This window comes from Cyprinodon tularosa, unplaced genomic scaffold (assembly GCF_016077235.1).
Source record: "Cyprinodon tularosa strain WSP-4 unplaced genomic scaffold, ASM1607723v1 ctg670, whole genome shotgun sequence".
Classification (NCBI taxonomy): Eukaryota; Metazoa; Chordata; class Actinopteri; order Cyprinodontiformes; family Cyprinodontidae; genus Cyprinodon; species Cyprinodon tularosa.
In genome coordinates this window covers 71,569-96,720 of record NW_024039419.1, presented here as the reverse complement: position 1 = coordinate 96,720, position 25,152 = coordinate 71,569, and the positions used below count along the sequence as shown (strand labels likewise).

At 36.5% G+C, this 25,152-nt stretch overlaps 1 protein-coding gene across 1 annotated transcript; it reads right to left on the bottom strand.

Annotated features, from left to right (window-relative positions):
• Positions 1-1,232: 1,232 nt before the first annotated feature.
• On the bottom strand, positions 1,233-24,471 carry crispld1a (cysteine-rich secretory protein LCCL domain containing 1a). Its single transcript, XM_038267342.1, has 15 exons — positions 24,216-24,471; positions 23,364-23,609; positions 15,047-15,165; positions 13,650-13,782; positions 13,467-13,582; positions 13,254-13,354; positions 12,982-13,176; positions 12,278-12,338; positions 12,130-12,196; positions 8,602-8,732; positions 8,434-8,477; positions 8,256-8,328; positions 8,087-8,162; positions 7,866-7,999; positions 1,233-2,248 (listed from the first exon to the last, which is right to left on the bottom strand). The coding sequence occupies exons 2-15, from the start codon at positions 23,607-23,609 to the stop codon at positions 2,197-2,199; spliced, it is 1,548 nt and encodes a 515-aa protein (XP_038123270.1). The 5' UTR covers positions 24,216-24,471; the 3' UTR covers positions 1,233-2,196.
• Between the last annotated feature and the right edge of the window lie 681 nt (positions 24,472-25,152).

Genomic DNA, 25,152 nt, shown 5'->3' with positions numbered 1-25,152 from the left:
TATAAAATGGCATCCATAATGGCCGCTTTACCTATCTCGTTAAGTGATGATGAAATTTATTGACATTAGATCACCCCATTAAATCCATAAATCCTTCAATACTGTTTTCTCAATCATAATGAGAATTAGGAGATTAAAAAGTAAAATACATTGAACATTGTTTTAGTGAAGGAGGCCACAGAGACAAACTTTTTTAAAATCAAATGGAAGACAGAGAAAGTGAAACATGTACATTTGATGGGGATCTTATCAAAGAATGTTCAGCATTAATACACAGGGAATTAGGCCAAAATATTTATAGCGAGAGGATTCTATAACTCAGTTGACTGCATATGAGATTTATTTGTTTTTGGTTTGCTTAATATGAGCAACGTGCAGTCATTTATTTTTACAGTACATGAAGAACTACTGAAATTACATTCAGACTACACATGAATAGATTCATTAATTCCATGGGGAGAAAAAAATTACCTTAGGGTTAGGATTTACTTGGTGATAAGCTACTGAGCCAACTGGCACAATATGAAGCCATTGTATGGGACTGAGTAGCCACTTAAAAATGTATGGAACATCCAGGTATTCATCTGTCCTAAACATCTATCCAACACTCTGATGGGTTCATAATCACCTGGTGAGATTGTGATGTAAGGCCGTGTGTCATCTAAATAGTTATGGTAACTGATTATGTTTTGGTTGGCTTTTTTCTGAGCTAAGCATGTAAATGTTGAATAGGAGGGGCCCCAGAATGGAGCTTTAAGGAATCCCTCCATATGATTTTTCTAGTCTGAGATTTAAAGTTCCCTACATACATATAAAAGCCCCTATCCTTCAGGTAGAATTTAAATCAGTCCAGTACAGTGCCAGAACGACCAGTGTCAAACGCTGCTTGAGGTCTATTAATACCAGCACCGTGGTTCTTCCACAGTCTGAATTTATTTGGATGTCAATGAACACCTTAATCAGGGCAGTCTCTGTTATGTGGTTGGCAAGGAAACCTGACCTGAAGACATCATAGTAGCTTGTCATGGTTAAGAATGCATTTTTACTGATATAACACAACTTTTTCAATAATCTTACTGACGAAGAGAAGGTTTGAAATGGGCCTGTATTGCAGTAGGACCAATCATTATGCCAGTCAGAGCTTCATACTTATCTAAAATGAGATTATCTAATTAAACATTAACTCTAAAGATAGACAAAATAAAAGATTTAAAGATATGACAAAGACTTAATAATATTCTATCTTTTTATTTCAAATTTTGACCTCTTTCTTCCTCCAGAGGAAAGAAATGTGTACAATGTGGTCTATGTAATATGATAGAAAACAGTACAATTATTCAACTCAATTCAGTTTATTTATATAGCCCCAACTCATGACACATGTTATCTCAAGGTACTTTACAGTCAAATCGATTCAAAGTTTTCTATATAAGGAAAACCAGTTGATTACATTGACTCATTGACTCAAGGCAATCCCTCACACCATCTTTATCAGACCGCTATACAGCTTAAACCTTCAAAATTGTTGCATGCTATTATTTCTGATTACATTTACATTCCGGTCAGGGGAAATGAAAAAAAAAGATATTTCGGCAAGTGATAGACCACTCAGCAGTTTGGGTGCACTTCCTGACCTGCAGGGAGCTGTAGCTCTATTTTCATTATTGGAAAGAGAAGAAAAAAAACAAAAAAAAAACAAAAACAGGTGAAATAACACAAAAACACATTGAGCAGCATCCTGTACAATTTATATAGACACATAGCATAACACGTATAAAACTAATGCATACAATTTTCCCAGTTATTATAAAAGTACAAAATGAAGATAGACCTTCCAAAGCACCAACAAAAACGTGTAATAGGTTATTCAATAAAAATTAGATTTCTCTGGTATGTGCCCTTATGATTTTATTTTTGTATTCATATTTATACAGTATACTGTACTTAATAAAAAAAAATGGCAAGGCAAAAACTATTTACAAGTATTTACAGAAATTCTAAGCTATATTCACAGAGATGAGTCCCTTTAAGTTTTTCCTCCTGGGTTTGCATTATCACGGTGATGACCTCTAACCCCTGAAGTATGGGAGAGCCCAAAAGATTTCAGTCACTGTATTTTACAGCATGGCTTGATTTATGTCCCTTCAATAACCTCAAGTGCCTCGTATGATTAGGTTAAACCATCTTCTTTGTTGCTCAGATCACAGCGAAGACTCGGAACGCCTTCCCTCCAGGAGGGTTTTGAAGGCTGCAGGGAGGAACAAGAAAAGAAGTCAAACTGGGTGCTGTGTTTGCTCTAAAACATATGGCATATGACAGAAACATAAAGGCAAAGCTTGTACGGCACTGTGAGTGTCTAAAACTATCATGACAGGGGGGGCAAAGGAAGATAGCTCAGCAAGAAAGAGCTCACCAGCCACACACATGTTTAATTGCTGCCAGACCATTAAAAAAGGTATAAAATACTGGGTATGTCCTGATATATGTCCTTTATACTGTTATTAGAAATCAGTCCAATATCAGAGTTATTTTAATATATCTGCCGGAAACAAAAACTTCAATATCAACAAACTGATAGATACTCTCTCTTGTTTAAAGAAGATGTAACCTATTGGTAAATATTAAAGGGGTCAGTTTTTCTTAGTTTTTCACTCTTGTTTTCTGTTTGAGGAATAAAGTTGATCTGGGGTCCGTTTCATGAAGCAGGTTTACTGAAAACTCCAAGTTTTCTAAACCTGAAATATGGGAGCTCTAAATTTTCCATTTTACAAAGAGAGTTACTCTTAGTCTAGGATTAGGGATTCACTCAGTGATAACAACATACTGAGCATACTGGTGCAATCTGAAACCATTCTATGCGACTTATTTATTAGGAAGATAACATCCAAAGTGGTTGCAAGCCTCTCTGTAATGGAAGACAGAATCAAACTGAGAACCCATGAAATGAGGAACAGGTTCAATCTATTAGAACGATCTTTTTATAATTCATTTTCACCTGCTGTCAGATGATTTCACCTAAATTGATCCACAACCATTCAAGAAATAACCTGTAATGTTATCATGGTCAGAATAGACTATGGCAAGCCGTTTTGATATTTATTATTTTTACTGAATATGTATTCCTGACAACAGAAAAAATTTTGCAAAAACAAACAAAATTACATTCATCACATCTAGAATAAACATTCTGGTAGTCTAGAAATTAATCTCAGATCTCCATATTCCAAATGTTATTTTGTGAGTAATTTATTATTTTGGCTATGAGAAAATGTATTTCAAATATCATAAATACATATCCAATCAAGCTGATAAATGTCAGAATGGCCACTTAAAATGTGTAAATATTTCTATGTATATAAAACTTAATTTGTACTAGTATAATGTTTTTTCTATTTTCTGAAATTCAGTTTCTGCTGCAAAAATGTAATTTAGTAAATATCACAGTTCAGTCTAGGAGTGTGATCAGTAAGAATCCTATTTTAATGATCTACAAATGAAACAACAGAGAGGAGGGTGCTTTTAATAAATGTTAAAACGACCTGCCGTAGTCAACTTCATATAAACATATGCATTAACTTAAGACACAATCTTCTCCGTCACCTTATTCCTCTCCTTTGTTGCTGTAGCAAAGTTTCTTAGTCTTTTAAACACATTCTGTTGTCATTTCATCTGTGCAATATTGCAAAAATTTAAAATATCCTGTCCATGTTTGATGCTGAGAAACTAGTCGTTCGTTCAAGGCTTGACTACTGTAATTCTTTACTATCAGGAAGTCCACAAACTGTAGTTAAAAGCCTTCAGTTGATCCAAAATGCTGCAGCCAGAGTCCTGATGAAAATTAAAAAGAGAGATCATATCTCTCCTATCCTAGCTTCTCTTCATTGGCTTCCTGTTAAATCAATACAATTTAAAATCCTCCTTCTCACATATTTACACATTTAAATGCCCACGCTCCATCTTATATCAGAGATATGATTGTTTCTTATGTTCCTTACAGCACTTCGCTCTCAATCTGCAGGTTTACTAGTGGTTCCTAGAATTTCTAAAAATAGAATGGGAGGCAGATCTTTTAGTTATCAGGCTCCTCTCCTGTGGAACCAACTACCAGTTTTAGTCCGTGAGGCAGACAGCCTGTCTACTTTTAAGACTAGGCTTAAAACTTTCCTTTTTGATAAAGCTTATAGTTAGGGTGGCTCAGGTTATTCTGAGCTATCTCTATAGTTATGCTGCTATAGGCTTAGACTGCTGGAGGACATAGAGACTCCTATTTCATCATTTTGCTTCATTCTATTTCTATTTTCCCACTCTGCATAATGTTTTAGTTCAATCTCTAACGTTATGCTCTCTCTGCCTTTTCTCACAGTAGCTTCATCTGGTCTATTCCTGTTTGGCTGTGACACCATCCTGGAGTGAAATATCAGCTGTGCTGCTGCCATCAACACCTTCGTTTATAGATGTTTGAGATCTGCCTGTTTTTCAGTGTAGTCCTGTTTCTCTGACTGTGACTGGCTTGATGTGCTCTCTTCATCCTCTGACATGGGAGTTGGCTAGGAGCTCCTCTGCCTTGCTGTGTGTTTCCTGGATGGGGCCGCCTTTTACAGCTGCTTTTTGTATCTCTGCTTCTGTCTCCTTGAACCCCAGTTGGCCTCAGCAGATGGCCGCTCACACTGAGCCTGATTCTGCTGGAGGTTTCTTCCTGTTAAAAGGGAGTTTTTCCTCTCCACTGTCGCTACAAGCATGCTTAGTGTGAGGGATTGCTAAAGAATCAATAAGTCGATGTAATCGACTGGTTTTCCTTAGATAGAAAACTGAACCAATTTCACTGTATGATCTGGTAAACTTTATAGTGCCATGAGATGTCGTGTTTTGAATTAGAAATAAACTGAACTGAATTTTTTTTTTATTATTTCTTCATTAAAATCACTAGTTCCAGTCGGATGAAATAGGCACTTCCTGCTGTCTGGTGTCATGGTGACCTGTTGAATCGGGGCTCCATTTATAATGGCTTTTTTTTCTTGTTACGCACATGTTAAACTCGTAGTGGACCTACTTAGAGTTGATCAAACTAATTCACAGCAGCCGTTGTGAAACCCGAAAACTCAGAGTTCCCGACTTTAGGGTCGATCAATTTAGAGTTATGGATTGGAATCAGAGTTTGTTAAACCGGCTTAGTTAAACAGACCCCAGGCCTTGTCTAATTTTCCCCACAAAATAAGTTATATGATTATAGTTAAGTTAAAATATATTTATATAGTTAAGTTCAATATGTATGTATAATTTGTGCTAACATAATATTGGATCGATATTTGTATGACAATACTTCAAGCTGCAGGATCAGTATCGTATTGAAAAGAAAAGATAAAATTTTGTATCCTTCTTTTTTATAGCATGAACAGGTGCGTTATTTCCATACTTACCGTTTTACTTGCTTTGTGAAATGCTTAACTAGATTTGGTTATAGAAAGGTATGAACTACTTCTTAATTTGTAAAGCAGTGACGTGCGGTCAGGGGAGGCAGGTGAGGCAGTGCCTCACCAGCCATCATGGAAAGAAAGAAAATATATAATCATAAAGTAATTTAAATTGTTATATTCATCCGGTGGTTTGTACTAAAAAATATTCATTTTTCATGTAGCTTCACCAATTTCGATTTTTATTTGTTCAAAATCGCTGAATTTTCTTATTTTCCCATTCAAATGCTTGGAAGCGATGCCGGTGAGGCAGCAGCGAGCTCTGCCTCACCTTGGATTGCGCAACCCCTGGCTCTGCGCTGGCTGCAAAGCGGAGAGAGCATGTTGCTGTACGGCGTCAATAAAATGGTTTAAACAAATGTAATATGTGAACTTATTTCTAATAATTTGGCTTATGTATATAATGTACAGAGCTTTTTGTCACCAACTGTGTTTGTGTAACGTGTTTCGTGTAATGAGCGATTATAAACGGCAGAGAACAAGTTCGAGGTGAGGCAGGCAGTTCTCTTGCCTCATGGCAGGGGGTGCTCAAGAGACTGAAAACATAAGGCAGGAACAGGACGGATCAAGGAAGGCTTTCTTCCCTGGCAGTGATCTCCATTGAGACAGAGAGACTTTTAAAACTGAAGGAAGATAAGGAGGACTTCTATTCATTTATAAGTAAAGGTAAGACAGTAATAACATTTATTTTGTTTTGTTTTTTAAGGAAATGTGTGTTTTGTGAGCTACAGTTTGTATGTGTAAGGATGCAGAAGTGAAACATAACCTGTAAACTGCTGTCAATCTATGCATCTATTTGCAAATCTGATTCTGATGACGTCAGTGCCTCACCAGCTATGAACCTCACCGCACGTCACTGTTGTAAAGCATGTACACGTGATGAGTGAATTGTGGTATGCAGGGGCATAAAGCTAGGCTAAAGCTGTTTGAGACTGAAAAGATTCATAGAAGAATTTTTTGGGTCTTATCTGTCTGTCTAGTTTATTGACCTTGACCAGCAGATTTTGCATTTTAAAGAGATGATTTTTTTTAACACATTTGTTTAGGAAAATACAATACTTATGCTATGTAAGATTTGTCTGTACAAGACTGAAAAACAAACTGTGGGCAATAATTACATCTTAAATGTTGATAGAGGCTGTGTTCAAACATCCATCCTAACCTAAGGGGTTATACCATTTTATATGACTGTCTAAATGTCTGAAAGTAGTGTACATAGATGATCACTACACAAACCTATATATCCCAGAATGCTTTGTAAGAGCTCTCCTCCAAAAGCACCATTGGATTTGGAAGCTGGGAAGCTGGACTGGGAAGCCAGAGTCAAGTAGTGATCATCTGTCCGAACAGTCAGTTAACTGAGAGCACTATAAAGTCCACTGCATAGTCCCCACTCTATATACTGATTAAGGAGTTAGGGGTTAGGGCGGACGTCAGAGACAAAGCCAGAGACAAAAAAAAAAGTTTTAGCTTTTTTTTCCCTTTAAGTTTATCAAACTTCAGAAGCTAAGCCCCACAACAGAATAATTGCTTTCTTGTTAAACATCATCTTGCAAAGGTGGCTTTTAATTGGTCACATGAGCAAGGTTGTCCCAGACAACTTAGGAAATATATTTGTATGAATACATATGTGTTTTCATTTATGGAGCACTATAAGCTTTGTCACTACATACTTTAAAAAGTGAGAAGCTAATACCTTCAGGTTGGAAGAATTTTACTGAAAGGCTGTTGATTTTTCATACAATCTTCATTGCTTCCTTTAGAAAAAGTAACTAAGACAGCTCTCAGAGATAAATAATGAGTCCCTAACTTTCTCAACAATAATTGCTGAGCTTTTAATCACATTCAGTTCAAATCGTGCAGCTGTACTCCGAGGCTCACTATATGGGAGTTTACGATAAAGTATCTATACTTCAAAGTTAAGGTTTCAAAAAGTAGTCAAATTGATTTTAACCTGAAAAAAGTGAGGATAGAGAATTCATCTGTGAAAGTTAACTGGCAAAAACAAAACAAAAAAACAAACAAAAAATAATAAAGAGGGACATTTATTTTACTAAACATGCATGGTTAATGCACATGAATATGTGTACAAAATAAGACTTTCAGCTCCTTCTATTTGATGCTGCTATGCTGTCACACATGCACTGTCTGGATGGCCAAAGTAGATATCTGGGTTACATAATAATTTGGAGAAATGCTCCTGGGCGTGTATCTTTACCTGTCAAAGTTCCTTGATTGGCTTTGAAATGCTTTTGAATTTTTGAAAATACAAAAAAAAAAAAAACTTGCTAATTGCTTAAAAAAACAACAAAAAAATGCTCATACTTACACTAATATACGCACATTATTTCTTTATACTTTATACATATAATATAGAAATAATCTCTGTCTTACCTCTCAGAGAAAATACCGTTTTGGTATGAGGATACATAGTGATTCCGCTTCTCCACTGGCATCACATCTATGTAACCACCCACGCCATTCCCGATGACTCCAGCATGTACAGCTGCCCGACATATGCTGGACCTCTGTAAGAACCAGTTGGGAGAAAAGTATGAGTAACTAAAGGTTTGTGGATGTTGAATTTAAATTTTCTTTAAAAATCAAGAACTTACATCAGAGTATATTCTGGTACCGATGACCCTGGAAAGGTGAGGATTCTCTCCTAAACAGTTCATTGGGCAATATAACCTGAATCATTTTAGAGGAAATACAAAATTGGTAAGGACAAAACTGGACACCAGAGACATGGTGCCTAAATAGGAAACACAAGAAGGTTCAAACCGTGGACAGTGTCTTGGAGGCCTTTCATATGGACACAATTGCCCGACTGTGGTTTCACATGTAATGGCTTTAACTATAACAAAGCGTACAAAATTTGTTGGCAAATATTGATGCAGCAGAAATCAGCAAATCTCAAAAATGTATAGTTGTTTAACTTGTTTCTCACTGTCAGACTTACCTGCCACTCTAGAAACAGTAAAGGAGTTGGCACTTTGATATTTTCTGTTAAGATGAAATATGTAAATCAACTTTAGATTATTTTAGACTTTTCCTTTCAGCTTCTGTTCGATTATAGCAAGGTTACTATTAAGTAAGTATACATCCATTTCAAAAATCAATGTCTCACCCTACAGATTGGACTCCATTTTTGTTGGATTTGATGAAATAGTCCTTTCTGCCTTGTCTCGTCACATCCAGCCAACCCCCATCGTTATCAATGACACCAGCATGTAGACCAGCTCTGCACACACTAGATTGCTGAAATAAAAAAATAAAAAAGAGAAGGACATTTTGCTTAGCAGCAAGTTGTTTGTTTTTCTTCTTTTTTTATTTAGGCATTCATTAATGGTGAAAAAATCTACAAACTAAAATTCCATGGATATAGCACTAAAAGTAAGGACATTTGTGATTACCGTATTTCCAGACTATAGGGTGGAACTCAGTAGAAGCAGCACCCACAATTTTTTTTTTTTTTTTTTGGAAAAAAAAATTGGAAACATTTATATCTGTATAAGCCGCAACTGGCTATAAGTCGCTTATATTTACTGAACTGTCACCACCAAACCTGTAGGGGGAGCGCTACATATAGGAGTAGAGCAGTCTGGCAAAATATGATTAAACCAAGTTTATCTGCATTTTTGTTGTTTCTTTCTGTAGATTATGCACTATATACCATAAAGTTAAGACAAACGGAAAAAATAAAACTCAAAAAGACTAGATGTATGTTTAAATCCAAGCCCAAAAAAGTTCCAGGAAGAAGCATAGGATCTCATTTCTCGTACAGATCGGGCACAGAAGAGTGATAAAACAGATTTTAAGGTATTGACTTTCTCAGGAAATACATTATCAACCTTTCACACATTAAAGTTTAGTATGCTTACTATTTCAGGGGAGAGAAAAACATAATTTAAGTCTTTTTTTAATGAATTGAGGGCGACCCGGATGTATATCTCGATGCGCATGCGCAAATGAGCTGATGGTACGAAAAGTAGTGAGTTATAGTCCAGAAAATACGGTAGTTTTTGGTGGAAAGATCTTCTTGGCAATATGTCTTGTACTACTCAACAGCATGTTTGGCAATAATTTATGTTTATTGATAACTATAATAATAATATCTGTGTATATATTTTATTTAAATCTGGTGCAACATAGGGCCGGATTTATCAAGATCCAATTTTGCGTGCAGTAATTTGCGCTTGCAAACTGGAATTTTGCGCGAGGGGCTGAACCATGGTTTGCGGGTGATTTAACAAGAGCCATTGCGTAACTGGTGGCAGGTGCAAAACTGTTGGAGACGCCCTATTTAAATGATGGTTTGGCGCGTTTTGTGGTTTGCGGCAAAGTAGTTTGTAGTTTCTACAAACTAGTGCATTAAGAAATTTAAATCTTACAGTGATATATAAAGAAAAAACTTTGGCAACCTTTATTCCCTAAGGTGGTATGTGGCTGAATTTCTATTTCACTGCAGTAAAAAAAACAAACAAACAAAAAAAAAACTAACAAAAAAACAGGTGTTTTGTATTGGCCTGTAGAAAAATGCACATACAAAATGGCTCACAAGAAGTGACTGTGGATGAGATTACGCATCCCTGCAGCATTGGCATGTTACTCCACAGGCGCAGGTGGAGAACCCCGACCCCGTCGGACAGCACTTCGGACAGCACTTCTGAAAAACGAGATTGGGAGATCCCAGCTCTCGCTGCAACCGTACGCTGGAATGACCCAGATGCAAAAAAGTGCAATGTTGCAAGGAGTTCTGTGATATCTGGTATTGCGTGGGTCCTCCTTGTGGCTGGCTCCAAATCCATTCGGAGTTCCCCCAACAGCTCCAAAATGGCAATGCTGGATAAACGATATGTTTTGATGATCGTTTCCTCGTTCATTCCAAAAATATTCACACGGAGTGAAAAAATGCGTTCTCTGCGTCTCCTTGCTTCATTTCGATGTCTCCTTCTTGCGACAATAACCGCTGCCATGTGTGCGCAATTACGCATACAGACCATTTGCACCTTCTTTTGAAACATGTTAAATATAGAGTCAGATACCGTTAGCAAAATTGTTTTTAGGTTTGATAAATCACTTTGCGAGTGCTAAATTAATATATTTACATGTTCTCCTCCCACAAGACGCACTTTTGCGTGTAAACGCCCCATATTGCATATTCATTGCAGAAAAAGTACTAAATGGATAAGAGGCGCTATTTAGCACGTTTTAAAGACCAAATCCTTTTAGCACACTGTTGATAGATCAGTTTGTACATTTTTTAGCGTGCGCAGTGAAATAGCTCACGTTTTTATACACGCAAACCTTTGATAGATCCGGCCCATAGTGTATGTGTGCTTACAGTATAAATACTGCCCAACAACTTTAGAGACAAATACATGTGATTCTCAAAAGGCAATGCTGGGACCAGTATTTTGTTAAATTATATACATTTTATTGGGACAGGTCTTAGAAAGATCTGCATAACTGATGCATCATGCAAACATAGATGCATCAGTTATGTAGATCTTTCTAGGAAGTATACAAAGTTTCGCTTTTTTTTTTTGCAACTTACTTTTTTCTAAGTTTACCGACCAAACAGACATTGGTTCTTATAGGAAAATACAAAGTATCTCTATTTTCTGAAAAAAGGTCTTAGCTACTTTGTTCGTCCAAAAAAATGGAGAAAAAAAGATGTTTTCAAGCATTCACTTCTTTTAAATAGAAAGAACTCCTTAGTAGGTATACTTTACTTGGATTCATTACCTTAATCTACTATTTATGAATGTTTAAGTACTGCTTCAGCTGAATATTTTCAATTTCTGAACCAGATTTTAAATTAAACTCCAAGTCTTTGAGTTAATCAATGGCTGTTTATCATGACAATTGTTGTTTGCAGTATATTAATTTTGCAATATTTCTGTTGCTAATCATAACTCAGACTTAATAATAGATGATATATTGTACTTGGACATTCAGTTCACTCTGTATTCTGAATGTCACTGTACATTTAAGCTGGGTCATATTAAGTTTAGCTATGAAAAGTACGCCTAGTCAATTAATCTGGTTTCTCTTGACTCTTGTAAAGGCTTTACCACTTCACTCAGGGATTTCTCCAGTACAGTAATGCCCCCTGACAGCCATTACTCCCTCTGATATTTGCAGTCTTTGAAATTACTCTTGTGATTAGGTTTTACAGTAACCTGACTGCTGCCTTCCATAATCTTGCACATGGGTCCAATGTTTCATCCATTCTAAAAATATGCCATAATGCTGGGTTTGTAACAGGGGTTATAATTTACAAGCATTTCTGTCTAGTAAACAGAAAACATCCAAAATATTGATTGTAATTTTATTAACCATATTTTTTTATTATTATTTTTGTATATAAACTGTTAGTTTAAAAAAAAACACATTGACTTAATTTTGTTTGACTGATAAATATATGAGACTTACAGAAATACACACTGTGGTAATTTAACTCGCTTAAAATCGAACACAGTTTCCTGGAAATGACGGGAGTTAATATTAAGACCAGAATATCTCTATGCATACAGCACACCATTAGCTAAAACAATTAATTACTCTTTGCCAACATCTAATCAATAGTAAATATAGCCAGATTTGACCTTAGATGTTGACTTTAGCCATTTTCATCAACCTGATTACCCACCATTTCGTAGTAGACCGTTCCGACCACTTTTCCTATTGAATCCAGGCATCCAGCTGGACACTCGTACCTGTAAGTTAAGAAATGGAAAGCCCTAGTTTAAAAGACTGTACATTTCTCAACATGTCTGATTGATTTATTTTTGTTTTACCTGTTACATGTTGTTCCTTTGCACTGATCTCGAAGCTTTGTGTCGCAGGTGACGAGCTGAGCTGGAGCACAGAAACACAGAAAGGCTCCTCAGGAAATACTTCTAAGCCAAGTTGCATCCAGTGAGCCAGCTGCTCTAATTCAGTATAACTAGCTTTGGCTGAGTGAAACCACAGGAAAAATATTGTTTCACTGCTTGTAGAAGCAAACACACTGAAAACCTTCTCCGCAACATATTTCAGGGGGGTTATCAATACTAGAGGAAGTGTCTCATCTTACACTCTTAGGGCCCTTGCACTGCAGAGGGGAAGCCGGTCAAAACCCACAACGAGCACCAGCAAGCCAAAAACAAACATGCCCTCGGGGGGGATCGTGCTAAAATAAAGCACCTTCTCCAAAGAGTGCCTTGCATTATTGAGCCCAGTTTGTCAGAGTTGATCAAGTAGATGACAAGTAAATGCTACAGAGCATCAAAGCTGTGTTTCCAGAACTGGATGAAAGGAAAATGTTCCAGTTAGTTTTGTTTTCTTTTTATTATCCAATACTGCTGCTTCAACAGCAAAATCCTTTTTGCTTTGATTTTAACCCCAGTTTGTCCTTACAGTACATTCTGTACTGTACTTCCAGGATCTGCCAAACCAAGCCTAAGACCCACAAATGTAAGTTGAAACTTGATCCAGAATAAACACTTGAATGGCAACTTACACATCTGCTGTATGTTGACTACTTCATACCCCTGCTGGTCCTCTGTGGGGGGCTCAGTGGGGGACGGGGCTGGGGCAGGGAAGACGTGAGGTGCTGGATTGGAGACCCGAGACCAAGGTTTCGTGCCTCTAGGATGCTCTGGCTCAATAAAGTTGCTTTCCTCTGTTTCCTCCTGTGGAGGGTTGGATCTATCATCTTCGACAAAGACAGAAAAAGGGAATGATGACTCACTGTTTGATTTCTTTGACTTTTTCACTGTGGCTATTGGATACCTTTGTAGCAGAGATTGTCCTTGCATCCTCCCCCGTAGCTTGGAGGACAAGAAGAGCATGGGGTCCCATGTTTGTAGGGGGCATAACCCCACCAATTACCCCTGTTACATAACCAATAATTATTAAAGTGGCTCAAGTCTTGTGAACGTAATGCAAATATTTGCTTTTATTTATATCTAACTTCCTAATATGACTTCTTAAGGGTGTGCTTACTTTGGTGAATAGTTGCAGACAAGATATACAGCCTTTTCCCAAATTTGTCCCCACACGTTCATGTTGTAACAGAGGTTGATGGCACAGCCAATTCGGCTGCTTGTGGCCCAAACAAGCTACAACACAGTGACAGTTAACAACAGAACAAAAAGACTTGACAAAAAGTCAAGTTAGGTTGATTACCTGTGTGTAATGTGTGCAGACAGGCCCAGAGCATTTGAAAGGGCAGTAGGGGTTACACTCCTGAGGATAAGGGAAGGAGTAATCTTTCACCTCATCGTACCAGGCCTGCACATGGAACGTAGGGGGGCGATACCTAATAACAAGATTACAGTAAGTTTTATAGATCTCATAAAGCCAAATAGGTGTTTTTCGTCACATGGTAAAATCCACAAAATATTTAAGGAAGCAATACAGTTGGATTAAGTAAAAATATTTAATTAAATACATGTTACATACATTTACTTATATATTATAACGGGAATAAATTTTCAATTTTGACCTTAAAAATATAGCTCTATCATCTGGTTTTGCAAACCATTAAGAAAACCCCCAGTTTCATGATAATTGTTTTGATGAACCTAAATGACAACCAGTGCTCTGTTACCAAGGCCACTGGACTGGAATCAGGTGTTAGAAGGATCTTTTTTTTAAATCAAGCGTCTTGACAGTCATGTAAACCGAACTGTATAAATGTGAACTATATAAATCTATGTGTCGTTTATGTAGCAGTTTGGTCTTATTTTCAGGATATTATTTACAGTGGATAAAGATCCTCAGCAACTGTTTAACATAAGCCACTGATTGTCTAGATCGGCAAGTACTTTACATTTCTTTTATAAGTTTGTAAAATATTGGCTGCATTTGCTTGTGAGCATTTAGACACAATTTGATATTTGCATCAACCAATTCAAATTCACCTGCTTTGTCAAAGCTGAAATAATTTATGTTGAAATAATAATAAATAATAAAATTAGCTATAGACTTATGAAAACCTTATTATTCTCTAAGTTAAATAAGGCTAATCTCCTTCTTGCAAACCTAATATTCTGTGCTAAACAACGGGCAAAGAAGAAAGAAGCTGCTTTCCAATGGCACAATTCAGGAGACCATCTCTACAGCTTAGAATAAGAGTGTTTGTTTTATTCTAAAGTCCCACATTAGTAAATCCTGTATGTTTAAAGAAAAAACAGTCAAGTCAGACGTTTTGCTGATTCCATCATTTATGGTCCATGCTAAAAATATATCTAGTTATTATAAGAGGTTGGCAAATTATTTTAATTGCAATGGCTTTTTGGAGCTAAATGAATCATAAACAGAAAATACTAAACTTGTGAACAAGATTTTCACAGATTTATAATGTGAAAGTCAACAAAGGGGAATTTCAAATTCATTTTCATATCTTAAAAAAGGGGCCATTTTCATATCTTAAAAAAGGGCGTTTAAAATGAAACCTTTGATTTAGGGATTTATTGTATCAGTATTAATATCAGTTTCCATCCATGTTGGTTATTTTGAAACAAAGCAGTGTCGTTCCGATACCTCAGCAATTATTTTCATTCTATTGACAGATTATTTACCTTCCCCAATGCACGCCCAGGTTCTGCCCGATCTGTGGGAGTAAGCCGGCAGGACCATGTTCCCATAGGCAGGTCTCTGCCCACTCCTCAGCTGTTCGTTCCAGCTCTGTGTCCCATACCTGGCCCAAGCATTAAGAACATAAAAACAGAAATTTGCAGAATAGGTTGAACAGCAGCTGGAAAGCTGAAAAACTATTATCTCAAGTAACATAGTGATCAAGAAATCTTTTTATTCCTTCTGCTAATCAGCAACCTCATCATCAACAAGTTTTATCTCTATACTGATTTTAAAATTAAAAAGGGAAAAGAAATAGCTTTTGTTAAGTACTACTTTCCATATGTTTCACCCGCTGAGTTCATTTATTTTACACGACCATTATCTAACTTGCCTATCTCATCCAGTTTGGGGAAAGCAACAAGCTCCTCCATACAGGTTCTTGATGTTCTAAAGGTATTTTAGAATAACCCATCTATAATACCTCTGAATGACAGTAGAGAAAAATAAGGATCACAAGTTTGTGCAGGAAAATTAATTAGTGCATGTAAATAAAAGGTTTATAGAATTCTCTTTGTCCACATCTTCCCTAGGTCACGTCTAAAGAACATTAGAAAATTGAAACATGACTAATATGTTGACACAGCTCAATGTAATATTTATACACAAAGCCTGTAAGTACAGAACTAATAAACTATATGGTAAGCTCTGCAGGGAGCAGATTATAGCTGCAGCTTTTGAAGTTACATGTTGTCCGATTTTATCCTTTGACGTCTTTCCGACTTTATCCAAAATGGTTTCTTATCATAGAGATAGTTTTGTTTAACTCAAACCCTAGAAAAATATAAACTCTGCTTGAAGTGAGGCATTGACTTGAACTGTCACCAGTTCAAAAATCAAATTTTGAGTTTTAAGCTGCTGCACTAACATTTGTTAGCTTGATGAGGTTTCTTTTTTTTATTATGACATTTAAAAACCTATTATGTTTGTCTAATGTTGCACAAATTCCCTTGCAGTGGCACCTACATATGTGGGTTTTAAATAAGTAAAAAGGGGATGCTGGATAGGGCTGAAAAATTAATCATATTAATCGTGATAAATCAATTATTGAAATAATCCTCAACCACTTTAGTAATCTATTAATCACTAACTGCAGTATAGAGTCTGGAAAACATGCCTTTACCTGATAGAGCGACCCACTTAGAGCAGTGATTATAAAATTGTAAGAAATATATAAACAATCTGCATTCAAGATTAAAATAATGCAATTTTTTAAAATCTTAAATGTCTGGCATTTAATCTTAAATGTGGTCTGTCAATATGCTCTACCCAGAACCCCTCAACCTGAAATTTTAGTTTCAACCAGAACCTGAAATTTTGGTTTCACCTGGTTTAATTTTGAAAAAAAAAAATCTTCTTTAAGGAACCTTTGGCTATCAGAGTATTAATCGATTCATCAAAAAATAATCGACAAATTAATCGATTTGCAAAATAATCGTTAGTTTCAGTCCTAATGCTGGAGCATTACTCACTTCAGGAAGGTCATTTTCATGTCATTAAGAGGCTGGTTTCCAAATATCTATCATGGTATGATGCTGAATCATCAGAAGAAAAACTACAGCAGTGGTATGTGTCTTTAAACGTATCAACTATGTTAAGCTGATATATTTTCACACAAAATTAATAGTCAGCTTCTCGGGCTATTGTCAAACTGCTGTAGGTAACTAAAATGTCCTCTCTGCAAGCTGCTTTTAAAAGTATTTACTGCAATCCAGTAAAATAAAAACAAAGGCAAAGGGGTCAATGGCAGAAGAAATTCAAGCATTTGTTGCATTTGTTTTTAAAAATCACTCAGCCTTAGAACTTGAATAGTTCTAAAACAAATGGCATTTCAGTTATTTACTTGGAAAGAAACTCTGGAGAATAGCGCCCATTGTTTGAGGAAATCTGCTAAAGGAAACCACTCAGATTTACCGCCTAAATTATTTTCCCTTTTTTTTTTTAAGCTGTAACGTCTGCACAGTGTACAATCAGGCTGTCAAGCTGCTGTTATTTGTGCAGCTACCCCAGAAGGAGAAACCTCATAACCACAAACCTGATTCTGCCACTTCGAGGCTCATAAAGAAACCCTGCCCACCTCCCTTGCTAACATTTTTCAGCACCACGCACATGGTTTGCTTTATTTTCCTTACACTTCATTTGCAGCCTGTTTCTTTTTACTTTGTGTTTGTCTGGTTGGCCTTACGAGGAACAGACACTATTTCTTTGCAAATATGTGTTTCCTGTATGTGATCAATGGACCATAATAGTGAGAGGCAACCTGAAGATATGGGAACTTGGAAAAAAAAGCAAAGTGTGGATAGAATGCAGTGCTTGAGAGAGTAAACAAAAGGGATTAAAATGCTTTACTTTCTCTTATGAACCCAAAAGGGAAGAAAATAATTGTAAAAAAAAACAAAAACAAAAGAAGAATGTACATAGTGATTGTGACATAATCTTTGTTGGTGTAAATGGCCATTCAGTATTTCAGTCACAGCCTTCTAACCCACACAAGTCTCACAGTCAAATACTTTGATTATATGGTTAGAGAAAGGAAAGACTGAAAGATTGTAAGATTTTATAACGTTTTCACCTTTAAGTAAAAGAGTGTGGAGTTCTATTGACCTCTGTAACCTTTCAGATGATCCAAAGGAGTACTCTACTGCCATATGTGGAGTTCAAGAAATGAGGACTCCTTATAAACTATTCAAAAATATGTTGATAACCTATTAGAGGGATGTCCTGTAAGTAGCTCAAGCCCTTGGAAAAACATGACTGAACAGAAATTCAATCCAGCCCAAGATTGTCTCATGCTGGGCAGAAAAACCAACTTGTATAAATGTTAAAATTAACTAAAGTAAACTAATAGGGGCTGGATTGAGCACACTGATAAAAGCGCAGCTGGATTTAAAGTACAAAATTACAGTTTCAAAATCATCATACTCTTCCAAGCAGATTTTTTAAGACGTGTCAGAAAGTGATCTGAGTTCTGGATATTTAAAATACAGGGCAATGCAGTTCAGCACCTGGCTCACTCGACGCTTTCCACTGCTGGCCAGCAGTCTTGAAGAAGCCTAATAAGATTGTCTCATACTTACAGAAGAGAAACCTTTATATGCATCTTTTTTTTAAATCTAAACAAATCGTGTTGTTCTTTCCTATTCTTAATTTTGCACTGTAAATCCTGGTATTTTTACTCAAGCTTATACATAAGACGATTAGTCTAGAATCGGCCTTTTAGGGATAAAACCTCATCCTAAAATATTCCAGAAAGACTACCGTGTAATATTTTGTTTGCAATAATTTTCCCCTGGGATGAAAGAAAGTCCTTGGAACAGGATTTGCATTAAGTTTTTATGGCTAACAAATGCTGTGTGAGGGGTATTCAATTTTTATGGCCCTAGAGATGATGTTTCAGATGTCTAACTAGTCATTTCTGTCTTTCTGTTGATGATCCTCTTCCTCGATGACGAAAAGAACCCTGGCAAAGGGGACCCAGAGAAAGCAAAATAAAAAAAAATCAAGGACTGATTGTCTAACAAACTGTTATACAAAAAGGATACGCAAGTAAATGGGGACAAAATCCCATAAAGCTATTTAGGCATCAACAGAGTCAGAGGATAAGTTATAAAAGCTGCTCTATTCTACTCTAGCACCCTCCTGTGGAGATCTTCTGAGCATAAACAGTTTATCAATACAGATACTGAACATACCTGAAATAATGGATCCACTAACTTTGCTGATCTTCAAGTATTTTAACATCACAATCAGTAGTTACGAGGTCGGTTAAATGCCCTCTGCACAAGTATATTCTGATTCTGTTCGAAATGTAAGGGAAAAAGATAGCAATATAAATCAGTAACAGCACAGCCAGCTTAGACCAGAGGTTGGTGTAGTAAGGTCAAATTAAACATCAGCTTTCAACTTTCCCCAAGAAAACTGTTTGTCTTTTACTTTTTTAAATGCTGACACCCTTCAGTTTATACCTGTGGGTCAACATCTGAGTTAAAGGCAGAAACTGTTGCCTTGTCTTGTCTTGTCATGCTTATTGAGGGAATTTTGGGGGCCTCTGCTGGATAATGACAGAATGGGAACAGAGCCACAAGGATAAGAGAGCAGGATAAGGGACGAAGGGGAAGTAAAAAAAAAAAAAAAAGATAAAGGAGCTGATCTTATCATGTTATCTTCAATGCTGGCCTCAGAGGGTCACTGGAGTTGTGGTTGAATACAATGAGGACAATAGGACAGCTGATGGGCAAATGGTTCTCTATGTGTATGTAGATTTGTGTATCTTTGCATGCATGAATGTGCAGCTGGAGAGCAGCCCAGTACATCTATGAAGTCTTCCAGCAGACTGAAGCTTTGAGGTATCCGGAAAGTGACAGGAGCTGGAATAACAGCCATTTTGAGTCGAAATCAGTTACTGAAGGATTTGACCCATAAATCTGACCAGTACCTCAAAGTTTGACAACCACAATTGCAAATAAAGGTTTTATTTTCCACTTTTTGCTTACTCATAGAATAGTGCCTTTTCTGTTTCAATATGTGTCAAATACACAGGGGCCAAAAACCACTATCAACATATATCAAGGTTTTTTGAAAACTGATATTTGAAAACAGTTCGTATGGTTTAATGTTATGTAATGAGATGCTTTTGTGATCCAAGAGTCTGATAAAGTGACTAATGTATATTGAATGAATTAAAGCGTGGAGATTTGCAAGCCGTTTTAAAGCCAAAACGGTCATATTCACACACCAGAGATAGAACTACTAATGTCTACTAATGTAAAAAAAAAATTTATATCATAAAAATTTAAAGAGATAAATTAAGTTAGAGATAAAGTAGAGATATAAAGAAACTTGTTATGTCTAAGTTTAAGCACTGAAAAGCAATGTAAGTGTCCCATGTTCGTAAGTTAAATTTTTGGGATGTTTGCACACCATTTTGGGTTCCCATGATTATTCTTTAAATAAATTACATAGTTGGTAAAGGGAGTATCAAGTTTAATAGTTGCCTATTGATTGTTGATTTGGGGTTTGACTTCAAAGGGAAAGACTTGTGACCTAAAGCCTGCCCCGAACATTTCCTGCACACTAAAGAAAAAACCTGTAATATGGGGTATGCTTCTTAAATCCCACAGATGCTGGTTATCTTAGAAATCGCTTACCTCTACACAAGAACACTGTGCTATATCAATTTATACTCAGAATTGCACACTTCCCCTTTTGCTCTCTTAACTTAATAAAGATCTATATATCCAATTCTTCACATTTATTTGTATCCAATCAGAGATTGGTAACTTTAATCTGGCTACTTATGTTTGTTTTGGAACAATGGCTTTTCTTTGCCAAGTGGTTTTTCAACCTATTTTGGAACAGAACTTGTTTTTCTATGCACACTTCTTTTAATCCAGTCTCGTACTGTAACAGTCTCCTTTCTCTCTTGCATCCTTTTCTTTTTTCTATTCCGGCCACTCTGTTTATCGTTCACTCTGACTTATTTTTCCCTCTATGTCTCATACCTCACAACCTCTTGTTGCATACCGCTCCATATTTAACCTCACTGTGCCCCCGGAGCTTAAAGAAAAAAACGGCCTACTGTAACTGGAGATGCTGGAAAGAGCTACATTTTGCCTAACTCAGCACTTTTTCACACCCTTGTGCCTCGACACAGACGTACGAGAGGTCCTCGAGCCTAACCTCTCAATTACACAATTACACAGTCCAGCAACTGCCCTCAGCAGGAACCGTTTATTTGACTTTAGTGGAGAATAATACGAGCTTTTGTTCTGTTGCTCTTTAAGTGAGGAAGAAAGGGTGATAAAACCTCATTACTGTCTGCACATAGGATTGATTTTTCTTTCTTCAACCTGAGATGTGCTGTTGATGGCCATGCACTGTGGTGGCCAAACTATGCCTACATGTGGTATGTGATCTGGAAAAAATCCAGATCTGCATACAAGGTGTGGTGTATGCCTACGTGTTTAGCCAGGAGGGATAGACAGCTGGTAAAACAAGGCCCTCTGTACTGCACTCTTGATTCTAATTGCACTGTGAAAAGTGATCTGGCGCTGCAAATACATATGATGGCCAAAGGATAAAGTCAAACAAATCTCTTACCAAGAGCGTTGGGGTTGAAAAGGGGGAAAAGAACGCTATGGAAATGTGATTATTGGCAAGTGGGTAAAAGTTCCTTTGCTTTTGTAAAGCAACCCAAATTCACAATTATAAAAGGTTAAGGATTCATGTGTATAAGTGCTTTAGAAGGGGGCACTTTGTGCCAGCACATATCAGGTTGAAGTGGTCTGGTATCAGAGATTTCATTCTTACTTATGTTCCCAATAGAGAACTTCTCTCTCAGTCTGCAGGTTTACTAGTGGTTCCTAGAATTTCTAAAAGTAGAATAGGAGGCAGATCTTGCTTAATGCTTAGATAATGCTTGGTGTGAGGGACTGCCTTCAAGTCAATGAGTCGATGTAATCAACCAGTTTTCCTTAGATAGAACATTTTTAATTAATTTGACTGTATGATTTGGTGAACTGTAAAGTGCCTTAAGATGACATGTGTTGTGAATTGGTGCTATATAACTAAACTGAATTGAATTGAATCTTTTAGTTTGCAGGCTCTCCTTAGCAGGCTTTCTTTTGGAACCAACTACCAGTTTTAGTCCATGAAGCAGAAACCCTGTCTGCTTTTAACACATGGCTTAAAACTTTCTTTTTTGAAAACGGTTATAGTACACAAAATGATGTTTGCATAATCTCTAGGTGAGTACAGATGTAAATGTTAACAGCCGAATCCGGCGGGCAGAGAATTTCTGTGCGGACATGTGTTTCTCCTTGCCTCTACCATGGCCCTGTTGTGGCTCTACCTATCTTATACCTCATGCAAAATTGGTTATCCTGAGCTACTTTCTATATTTATGCTGCTATATGTTTAGACTGCTGGTGGCCATAGAGACAACTTTTCCTCATTCTGTTTCATTCTTTCTTTATTCTCTCATTCTGCAGTATTTAAGTTTGTGCTCTCTCTGCTTTTATTTCATTTTAGTACCTTAATCTGGTCTCCTGTTCAGCTGTGACTCCATCCTGGATTGAACTATCAGCTGGTTTTCCTTGAAAGAAACTTTTAACCAATCTGACTGTATTTTCTCTTTAAAGTTCCTTGGGATATGTGTTGTGAATTAGAAAAACTGAATTGAATTGAAATGGAATTCATTTGATTCATTTACTGAATAAAAAAAAAAAATCTTATTTTTCCTTATCTGTAATTTGTCATTAAAACAAGATCAAACCTTTCAGAGGTATAAGTCCCAAAACATTCATATCAATGTTGACATCAAGTCAAAAATGGCATCAAGGTATACTGAGGTTCTAAAACATAACTATGCAGTTGCAAAGCATTAAAAGGACAGATCATCTTAATATTTCTCTTATTATTTAAATTTTTTTTCACATGTAAAAACTGTTGGAGTGACTTAAACGCATAGTAAATTCAACCACTGTAAAAATGGATGCCATATGCTTTGAGAGAACTAGAATATTATATCCACGCTTGAGATGCACTTTTTTTACACAGCAGATGTCATTGTACAGCTGATCTGCCTCTATTAAACATGTGGTCTATTAATCTAAAGGAACAACAAAAGCCTGTGTCACAAATGTAAATTTGCAGTCATTTTTTTATTATCTTGCTGCTCAACAGTGCAAAAGCACAACTTGTCCATTATGTGGACTCTTAAAAAAATGGGAATTGTTTTGTTTTGAAAAAGATCCCAATAAGTCTCAGCCTTAGCTGAAACTGCTATTCCTGGGGTTCAAGAAAATACTTACAAAGCCTCCAAAACTGCAGAAGGTACTACAGATAGCACGTGCACCTGCTCTTATGTTGCAAGATGGTGTATGTTAGGACCAAAACGGTAAGTCTAAAAGTAGGTATAACATCATAATGCCCCTCCCCCATGTATTGCTGTGCATTCCCAATCTCTTTGCATTTACAATAGACTCTGGACATTTTTCTAGTTCAAATGATGACAAATTCCAATGTTTAGAAAAATGCAAACTCAAGAACAATGATAAATAAATGTTAAAGATGATATTATGATAATTTTAATGATCATTGATTGGCTTTTTTGTTGCCTTTGTATTTCTTCCTTTGTATTTGAAGTAAAAATAGTTTAAATCACGTTTTACATTTTCATTTTAAATCCTTTTAAAGCCACGATTTATCAAAAGCACTCATGCTTTTAGAATAATACCAGCCCTGAGTCCTCCGTGCACCTACCATGTACTCCATGTTGGAGGCAGGGGGGTAAACCTGGCCTCTGAGCTTGTTGTGCAGGTCCAAGATCAGCTGAGCGTCGGTGTTGGTGATGGCCCTTTTCCCTCTCTGCTTCGCTTCCCACCAGTCCCCGTTTTCATCCAGATACTTGTCCAGCATCCACTTCAATCCAGTGGAATTTTGAAGCATCACCATGGAAGTGGAGGCTTGGGCCATCAGTAAAAGGGTCACACCTCTCAGCCACAACATCTTTGGAAATAATGGTGATAAGGAATGGTGGTGAGCTTCTCAAATTCAACCAGGTATCCTATTCCAAAACCTGGAAAAGCTCTGTCAGCAAAAAAAATTAATCTCCACCTGCTCAGGGATTGGGTGGGGGGGTCATTGGATAGATTAAAGGTGCTCTCTATGAGACTTGCTGAATAACTTGTGTCAATATTGAACTTGGTAGGGACAGTACATTAGCTTTCAGACACATGCTCTGGGGTAGTGCAGTGGAAAAAGCTCATGGGGGTTCAGTAAGAGTAAACTTTAGGCTGGAAATGACTTGAATAAAGTAATAGAAACTGTCCTTGAAAAGTTTTAAAACTAAAGTTCCAAAATATTCCAATCAAAAAAAAAAAAAAAGAACAATTTTAAATGATTTGGAAGGAAGGCTGGTTAGAAAACACACAAACAAAAAAAATTATTTTGTTAATTTAAAAGAAAAATACAACAACATAAACTTCTAAAGCTGTTTATCATGCAAAAATCTTTTATTATGCAAAAAGGAGAAAATCAATAGATAGAAATAAATGGCCATTGAGAGGGAAAAGAAATAGATTAGGGTTTATGCAGACAGTGGAGAACATTTACCTTAAATGAATTGGAATGGAGCCCAGCTGCCGGGATCTTGACGCTAAATTTGGCTGAGAAGAAAACTTTGGCCGCAAAATGATAATAATAAAAAAAAGAAAAGTCAAAGTTAAACAGCTCTGGAGCAACTTAAGGCTGTGACTAAACCGTTTTATAGCCTTTCAAGTTTTTAATAGGGTCTCCTCTCGTTCCTGCAGCTTTAAAATAATAATAATAATAAAACGGCCTTTCTTGTTGCGACTGTATTGCGCCAAAGCTGCTTATGCATCACTTGTCCACATTTTATCCTCAAACAAGCTGCTTCTCTGGAGCCGCCCCTGACCACGCCCCCCTTGGTTTGCAGAGGCTGATGAGCGCTGATGATGATTTAAACATAACAGGATTGATTTTAGGACGATGTCTTCTTTATTTCTCCACAGCAAATCTAGACTTTTATGATTCAGAAAGACTTAAGCAGCTTGGATCTTTATGCATTCACATCAAGAGTGAAAGCTGTTTTTTTTTATGTTATTTTTTGCACATTTGTGACAGCTGTTTCTTTTTTCACCTTCATCTTTGCACTGCCTTCTGGTTAATTACTTTTTGAAACCGAGAATAATTTATTCAGATTAGTTTTTAATAATTTTTCATCCTCCATTATACATTTTCTAGTTTTATTTTCTCTTTTTTTAATTTCTTATTTTATGTCTATTTTATAGTAAAATGCTTTGTGTGTTTTGTTTGGAAAATGTGCTATATGAAATTAAATTTAAACTCTTACTTTAGAATGTTCCATTGGAGATTAGTTTGTGCATAGAACACTGTGGTAGTGTCTTTTATTGGTACTAGCCTACTTAAAATAAATGTTATCAGTTATTTGCTAAATAAATACAAATATGTTAGTATAAGATATGAAAAAAAGAAATTAGTTAGAAACTTCTTGTGTGTGCATGTGGGT